At 35.5% G+C, this 9,242-nt stretch overlaps 1 protein-coding gene across 1 annotated transcript; it reads left to right on the top strand.

Annotated features, from left to right (window-relative positions):
- Positions 1 to 308: 308 nt before the first annotated feature.
- Positions 309 to 8,713, top strand: LOC144560744 (D-galacturonate reductase-like). The gene is made up of 3 exons (XM_078309989.1): positions 309 to 445; positions 1,313 to 1,556; positions 8,595 to 8,713. The coding sequence occupies exons 2-3, from the start codon at positions 1,323 to 1,325 to the stop codon at positions 8,622 to 8,624; spliced, it is 264 nt and encodes an 87-aa protein (XP_078166115.1). The 5' UTR covers positions 309 to 445; positions 1,313 to 1,322; the 3' UTR covers positions 8,625 to 8,713.
- The last annotated feature ends 529 nt before the right edge of the window (positions 8,714 to 9,242 follow it).

Here is a 9,242-nt window from a genome sequence, read left to right as displayed (position 1 = left end):
GGGTCTGCTTGACTTTATACTAAATGAATTCGAAAATTTACTAGTTTTCCATTTAAATGTATCAATGACAAAATAGAGATCAGATTTTAACTAACGAATTAGATTCGTCGTTTGAAGTAAAGCAGGAACAGCCACTAGCAAACTCAAGTTCAATTTGAGAGAAACAGAGAGATGGCATTAGAAACCAGTACCAGAATCCCTTTAAAAACCCTTAGTTCAGGCCATGACATGCCAGTCGTAGCCTTAGGCACGATCGAGTCCTCGTTCAATCCTGATAAGGAGATAGCAGCTATTATGGATCAGAGGGTGCCTTGGGTGATGCTATTTCTTAGGCTGTGCGGCTAGGTCTGATCGGGTCGCGTGCGGATGTGTTTATCACCTCCAAGCTATGGTGTACCGACAACCATCCCGAACGTGTGCTTTCTGCTATTAAAACTAGTCTCAGGTAACTTTCTTTCCCCTTTTATTATCACACGATTGTAATTATCTCAACTGAAGATATGTAATTTGAATTTTTGTTGGTAAACAAAGGTCATACATCCATCACTTTAAAAATGAAGAAACCATCACTTACCATTCCAAAACTTTGCCAATGGCTGTGCACTGTGATATATTTCCTGTCTGTTAGAAAGTTGGCTGATTTGCAGCAGCCTTTTGCTGGTAAACTTGTTGGTACGAAAACAGAGTTTTGACAGAAATTTCTGGTAAACAAAAATCTGCTGCTGAACAGAAAACTAATTTCTCAATATGGTGGAATTTTCTTTTCTTACACCTTGCATTAATTACATAACATGCTTACATATTTATTACAAGTACATCTATCTAATTTTAGAACCCACTACTTTCTATAACTGCACTACAATCTAAATTTAGCATCTGTTACCATAAATACCCCTGCTGACCAGAACTGCAGTTCATCCTAAAGTACGAAAAAGATATTGCTAATTATAGCAGCCACGTATCTGATGCTAAGTATAGCAACTTTTAATCAATTTTCAACACTGTCATGCTGTAGAATTTGAATCATTGTTGTTATTAGCTAGTTCTTTCATTTTTTTTTTAAATAAGACAGTTTTGATAGTATTTTTCTTTTAGCATAAAATTTAAGAAATCACAAAGGCACCATTTTTTGGTATATAGTAATAATGGATACAACTAGTTGCCACACAATTTTTCCTTTTGCTTATTTTTCATACTGAAACACTTTCTAGTTTACCTCACTTTCTTTGTTCATCCTCCACAACTGCTTAGCAATGTTTGGAATTCATGATATGCTTAGTAATTATATGCTGAATTCATTCATAACATATAGCACTCTGAAAATGGACTACCTGGACTTGTATCTGATACACTGGCCAATCAGTATGAAACCGGGGCCAAAAACCTTCCCGTTGAATCGGGACAAAGTGATGCCCCTGGATCTAAAAGGTGTGTGGGAGGCCATAGAAGAGTGCCAAAAACTGGGTCTGCCAAGGTCCATTGGAGTGAGCAATTTTACAACAAAGAAGCTTGAGGAGTTGCTTCAGTTTGCTAAGATACCTCCTGCTGTTAACCAGGTAATTTAAATAATGGTGCATGTTTATTATTTATTAGGTAAAAATGACTCTTTTGACTAAGTCTCCCACTCGCACAAAATGGGATACCCGCTATAAACTAAGAGAACGTAATCTCTAATCTCTGTTAAAATTCATACAAGGAAATAGGCCGTGACCAGCATATCTTAATTTGAGAGTCTATGTTGTTATCCAACTGTTAGGTATGTATAACAACATCTAAGTAGAGCAAATATGCAGTACCCCAGATCATTAAATTACATTTTTAAGTATTACAGGATCTCTTTTATTTATTGATACAACCATACTTATATATTCACAATTATGTTACATAAACATAATTGGTGCACCAGTGAATATAACCTAATGTAACACTCAAATGATCTTTTTCTTTTATCTAGAATCTCTTAATTCCAAATCAATTTGCTATTCAGATATGTTCCACTAGATCGCATCATACATGATCATTGGTAACATTCCAAAATAACTAATTGAAAAGAAACTTCAAGTATTTAGTAAAAAATCGAAGAGTACTATGAGATCCTTTTTATCTCGCGGGTCTCACACAACAAAGAAGAAGAGATCATATCTTCTGTTACCCTGTTGGTCAATTGCACATATGGTATGAAACATATGTTACGGTATTATTCTCCATTTCTTATGGAGCGTATGTCTAATTTAAAATCCAATACCGTACAAGTGATAGTTCAGATATACATAATATCTAACTTGAGTCCACAACTCTACTTATCATATAAATTCACTAACAGGACTCCCACTTGGCATAAGACAGTTAAGGTGAATAGTGGGTATTTCACCTTCGGTCATAATAATATATTCATATGACCTCATCTTGATTCTTTATCAAGGCGATGTATATTTTAAGCACTTGCTCTCACATTTTGTATCATGTCTAGCTTAAAATCAATCTTATTTCTATGTCCTACCAAGACATAGAAGTGATTGCCTGTGTGAGAAGGCCAATCAACTGTCTGACATACCTTTCATTTTATATCTCATGTGTTATGCTAAATATATTGGTATTAAATAATTTGTAACAATTATAACATAAATGTATAAGTAAATAGCATTCATTGCATTTATCCCACAAATACAAATATACATAATATATACTGTTCAATCAAAATATATATATAACTACAATCTACGTAACCCTAGAGATTTCACATGGCCAATAAACACATCTCTAGGTATTGCCTTTGTAAAAGGATCTGCCACCATTTTGTGTGTAGATATGTACTGCATGCAAACTTGCTTTCTCGCCACCATGTCTCTAACGAAGTTATACTTAGTATCAATGTGTTTGGTCTTTGAGTGATACTTGGGATCTTTTGTATAAGCGATTGCTGCTTGGCTATCGCTGTATACCAACACTGAGTTAGTTTCATTCTCACCAAAACCCAAGTGATTCAAAAATCTTTTAAGCCAAACTGCTTCTTGTACTGCTGCTGAAAATGCTACAAATTCAGCTTCCATTGTGGATAAGGATATGCAACTCTGTTTCTTACTACTCCAAGAGATAGCTCCATTACTAAGTAAGAAAACATAGCCTGAGGTAGATTTTCTTTCATCTAAATCTCCTCCCCAATCAGCATCTGCGTAACCCATGAGTTGCAGATTTTCTCCTTGAAAACACAATGAATAATCCGCAGTACCTTTCAGATATCTAAGTATTCTTTTTACTGCTTTCCAATGGGACTGTCCTGGATTGGCTTGATATCTACTCACCATCCCAACGGCGAAACTGATATCTGGCCTAGTACACATCATAGCATACATGAGGCTGCCAACAGCACTTGAGTAAGGAACTTTTTCCATTTGTGCTTTTTCATCTGGAGTCTTTGGACACATTCTTAAACTAAGACCTTCGCCTTTTGCTATAGGAGTATCAATGGGTTTACAGTCTTGCATATGAAACTTTTCAAGTACTTTCTTGATGTAATGCTCTTGTGATAGAGCTAACATCTTCTTGGAACGATCTCTTTCAATCTTCACTCCAAGAATGTATGCTGCTTCACCCATATCCTTCATATCAAAATTGGAGGATAACCATTCTTTAATGATTTGTACATACTCTTTATTGTTACTAGCCAACAGTATGTCATCCACATAAAGTGATAGAATCACAAATTTGTCTTTGGATCTTTTGACATACACACAATGGTCTTCATCAATCATTTCGAAATCAAATGATATGATTGCTTGATGAAACCGAATGTACCATTGTCTGGAAGATTGCTTGAGACCATAAATGGATCTCAACAATTTGCACACTTTGTGCTCTTGTCCTTCGGCAACAAAACCGACAGGTTGTTCCATATATATTTCTTCTTCCAGATTGCCATTTAGAAATGCAGTTTTAACATCCATCTGATGCAATTCCAAATCTAAACTGGCAACGATAGCTAGTATCAACCGTATGGAAGTAAATCTTACAACAGGAGAGAAAGTCTCTTCGTAGTCTATCCCTTCTTGCTGTGTATACCCCTTAGCAACAAGACTTGCCTTATACCTCTCAATTGAGCCGTCAGCTAGACGTTTAATCTTGAGAACCCATTTGTTCCCAATTGCCTTGCGTCCTTCAGGGAGATCAACTAATTCCCAAACACTATTTGATCTCATTGACTCCATTTCTTCTTCCATTGCTTTCATCCATTTCTCTTTAGCAGGACAAGTGAGAGCCTCTCGAATATTTCTTGGCTCTTCTTCATCTTGCATGACAATCATGTAAGATTCATTTTCGATTGGAAAATGACGTTTAGGGACTCTAGCACGATTGCTATGCCTAATTTGTGATTGTGCTGAACTTGGCTCAGCATCATCTACAGACTTGCTCCCACTTGGATGAGATACTGTTGGAGGTTCAGGAATATGCACCAAACGATTTGCAACAATCAAATCATCTTGCTCCTCCTCTACTTCATAGAGAGAAAATTCCTGACCTATCTCACCCTTTCTTGGAAATTCATTTTCTAAGAAAATGACATCTCGGGACTCAAATTCTGTTACACTCCCACTGGATTGTTCACCAATGAACACATAACCTTTGGAATGTTCAGAGTATCGTATAAATATACTCTTTTTACCTCTTGGACCCAATTTACCATGTTGATGAGACGAATCATGAACAAAGGCAGCGCATCCCCAAGGTCTCAGATTACTAAGATCTGGTTTTCTATTAGTCCAAAGTTCGTAAGGAGTTGAAGAAACAGATTTAGAAGGTACACGATTTAGAATATAGGCAGCAGTCAATAATGCATCACCCCAAAAATTAATTGGCAGATTTCCTTGAGCCATCATTGACCTAACCATTTCCAAAAGAGTCCGATTTCTCCTTTCAGCCACTCCGTTTTGCTGTGGAGTATATGGCATGGTTAGTTGCCTTAGTATTCCTTTTTCTTCGCACATTTGTTTGAACTCATCAGACAAATATTCGCGACCGCGATCCGTTCTTAAGGCCTTAACCTTTCTGTCTAATTGATTTTCACATAAAGTTATAAATTTCGTGAAACAAGCAAGAGCGTCAGATTTATGAGATATCAAATAGACGTGACCATATCGCGTATAATCATCAATGAAGGTGATAAAGTATCTACCTCCATGTCGTGCCCTCACATTCATTGGTCCACAAATGTCAGAATGAATTAATTGCAATGGAAATTCAGACCTGGTTCCTGTTCCAAATGGTTTTCTTGCCATTTTTCCTTTTAAACAATTTTCACATGTTGGTAGACTAACCCTTTCAATTTGGCCTAACATGCCTTCCTTGGCTAATCTATCCATTCGTTGCTGTCCAATATGGCCTAATCTCATGTGCCATACATTCACATCAACATTTTCATCAGCATATGATGTAAATAAAGAAAAATGGGTATTATAAGAAGTCATCACATTAATAACATCCAGAATAATAAAACCATTCGATACATATCCATAACCATAACACACATCATCCAGATACAACTTAATACTAGTATGACACATGTTCAAAGTAAATCCAAATCTAAGAAGAACTACTACAGATACAAGATTTCGTCGAATGTCAGGTGCAAAGAGAACATCATGTAAGAGGAGGGTTCGACCATCACGCATATCCAACTTGCATGTGCCTATACCCTTGACTGGTACACGAGAGTTGTTTCCTACATAAAGCCATTTTGAACCTTGCGGAATTCGACGAAAATCCACAAACAAATCACGGTCTTTGGCTACATGGTCTGTTGCCCCTGAGTCTACAGTCCACAAAGGATGAGAATCAGCAATAAAAACAGAACTGGAAACATATGAAAAATATGAAAGTTTTTCTATAATTTGTACCTTGCGGGGCTCTTTGCATTCACGAGCATAGTGACCCTTCTTGCCACAATTGAAACACTTGATCTTGGCCTTATTATGCTTCTTAAAATTCTGAGAAGCCTTTCCCTTGCCACGATCTTGCCCCTTATGCTTTTTCTCTTGTTTGCCCTTCTGACCATAATTTGACTTACGCTTCTGGCCTTGCCCTCCATGAGAGCTTGAACCAGCCAAATGCACAGCAGATTCAGTTTCTTGAGGCTTGGATGCCTCAATACGATCTTCCTCAAGTTCCAGATGCCTGGCTGCATCGTTGAGAGTTTTAATACTCTCATTGTGGGTCAGATTCACCTTCATGTGTTCCCAAGTATGAGGAAGTGAACGAATCACTGCTTGAAGTTGTTGCTCTTCAGTCAAAACATGGCCAGCGTCCTTCAATTCACTAATCATATTTGACATCTCCCTCAGATGTTGCCGCATGCTATGATTAGGACGCTTCTTGTAAGTGTCAAACTTGATGGTGAGTTGTCTCAGTTTTGTAACAGAAGTTCCACCAAACTTCTGCTTCAAAGCAAGCCACATCTCTTTTGCAATCTCATGTTGCCTAAACTCACGCATCACATCATTATCCATACTGCTCAGCAACGTAATACGAGCAATGGAGTTCTTCTTTTTCCAGGACTCATATGCAGCACTATCAGCAATGTGCTTTGCAGTTGTACCTTTTTCTGGTTCGGTTAGAATATGATCCGGGACCGAAAGAACCTCTTGTTCTTCCAGGACATACTGAATTTTCATGGCCCAAATTTCATAATTATCGCCATTCAGTTTTTCACCCTTATTGAGTTCTGCCACAATATTCCTAGATGCAGATGCCATTTCACTAAGAATTTACAATTAAACTAAGTTAGGACATATCACAGTTTTGATGGCTTAATACAAATTATTTAATACCTAGCATAACAATTCTAGTTTTACAACAACTGTGAAATAATTTAATAATAATAATACTTATAGATTAAAATCGAAAGATCACTAAGTTTCACAATCATCATTTAATTCTATAAATTTTATTACTATTAATTATTCACTGTGTAAAACTCCCACTGAAAATTATACATTTAATTATATAATTTTAAATTATATTCACAAAAAATTGATACAGAATAATGCATAATTTCATAAAAAAAATAGATGCATAAATTAAAAAAAAATAGATGCATAATAAATAATGCATTTGGAAACCGTAGTGGGTTAGTTATCAAAAAATCCGTACTGGATTAAAAAAAATAATTGGATTAAACATCATTTGTAATGAATAATGCATAATTAAAAAAAATTCAGATTATAATCATTGGAAATGAAACCATAGTGTGAATTATACTATTTTGTAGTATATTTAATTTATAGAATCAAGATGGTAACAAGAAAGTTGTTCTAGCATAGTGGTTAGGGTACTTGGCTCCCACCCAATAGACATGGGTTCTAGCCCCAGCGGCTTCAAGAAAAACTTTTATTTTTCGCGGTTCACCATCCCGGAATGGACCAAGTCTATTTAGTTTGAACCGATGCATACAACCTCTCCATTTCAAACAGTAATGGACTCATCCATTGGCGCTGCTTGAACCAGAAATGGATGCTGTACAATCCAGAAGTATAAAAATTGTACACACCGATCATGAACCAGAAATGGATGCTGTAAGATCCGAAAATTCTTGAGAAAAAATGGTTCTTTGGACGGTTGTGATTCATTTGGACCAAAAAATTGTCCAACCAGTTGTATAAGATCCATAAACAACTAAAAATGCATGGTTTTGCTTTGCATCTCCCATTTCCACTATACAACATCACTGTTTTGCAATGCATCTCCAAAAGATACATTTAAAAAATCTCCAAAAACAGTGAATACAATTAAATACGTTTTTTTTAAAAAAATAAAATTCGTATTTAAATTGATCAAATTTACAAAAAAAATAATTGTAAATTAAATCTGAAAATTCGTTATAATTTTTAAACAAAATTATAATTTCAAATTATTTCGTTTTTCCTGAAACATGAAATTAATTTTCGGAAATTCTTGAGAAAAAAAAATCTGAAAATTGCTATACAAAATTTTCAGAAAAATAATTTCGAAAAAAAAAATAATTTTATAATTTCAAATTAGGCGAATTTTCGGAACAATCCGTGTTATATATTAAAACCAGAATACATGCTATAAAAGCTCTGATACCAATGTTAATCAACGGACAAAACTTACAAATAACTCCGTTAATCTTCGTGCGGAAGCGGATCTTGCGAGCGTAGCAGTATCACTGGTTCTGCAAGGAATCACAAGCCGAAGCCGGAAGCCCTGCGTTTTCCACGACCTAAAACCTTCAATCCTTAACAGAATACTTCTTGGTGCTCTCTATCTTTTCTCTCTAATTTTGGCTGTTACTATTCACACGTTTTTCTGATTATTATTAGAGAGAGAGATATGAATGGTTTATATAAAACCAATGCACCTATTCATAAAGGGTTGGCATCTTTTCATAACGGGTCGGATATTGAATTTGGGTTTTCCATAACGGGCGTACCATTAATTAAATCCAACACTAAGGATAACTAAAAATGAGTCTTCAGTTTCTTATTTAGGTATGCTTCAGTTTTCCACTTTTCCTCTCTTTTTTTTCTTACAAAGTTCTTTGTATGAGGATAATTAAAGTAAGTCTTTTGATTTTGATTCAGGATGAGATGAATCCAGCATGGCAGCAATAGAAATTAAAATAATATTGTACAAAGAAAGGAATAGTTTTAACTGCATACTCTCCTTTGGGTGGCCTAATAAAATCCATCCCTAATGCAGTTTTATTCACAGGTGCTTGTTGCTCTTATTATTCACTGTACGCATACCAGATTTTTATACCATATCAATCAAGCATTTTTCTGGTATTAGCATTGTCAATTGGTGTAGCAGCAAAAGTTGGACCTATATATAAAATCTTTCAAGCTTATCAGATTTTGTGTAATTATTAGGACCAAATCAGTCAATTATCCAATGGATATAATGTCTCCTAAGAGGTTTTCTTCTTCATTAATTCCAAGAAAAAACAACAAATTAGTAATTTTCTTGTAAATTTCACTGAGATGGATTCTGGAGAAAGGTGCAGGCATTATAGTAAAGAGTTTCTACAAAGAAAGGCTCATACAGAATCTGGAAATCTTCTATTGGGAATTAACCGAAGAAGAACACGCAAAGATCATCTCGATCGATCCCACAAAAAAAGTTGTTCACTACAGAATTCATGCTTGCCTCAGAAGGAACTTTAACTTCGGTTGACTTTGCCGATATTGATAACATGAAAGATTAAATCTTGATAATTTTGTTGGGAAATC

Source organism: Carex rostrata, chromosome 10 (assembly GCF_964058835.1).
Source record: "Carex rostrata chromosome 10, lpCarRost1.2, whole genome shotgun sequence".
Taxonomy (NCBI): domain Eukaryota; kingdom Viridiplantae; phylum Streptophyta; class Magnoliopsida; order Poales; family Cyperaceae; genus Carex; species Carex rostrata.
This window is presented reverse-complemented; position numbering and strand designations above follow the sequence as displayed.

Bases quoted from the DNA above. Each gene is read 5' to 3' on its own strand.
- LOC144560744 (XM_078309989.1), top strand. From the start codon at position 1,323: ATGGACTACCTGGACTTGTATCTGATACACTGGCCAATCAGTATGAAA. The intron at 1,557-8,594 runs GTAATTTAAATA...ATTTTGATTCAG, and splicing joins TACCTCCTGCTGTTAACCAG to GATGAGATGAATCCAGCATG.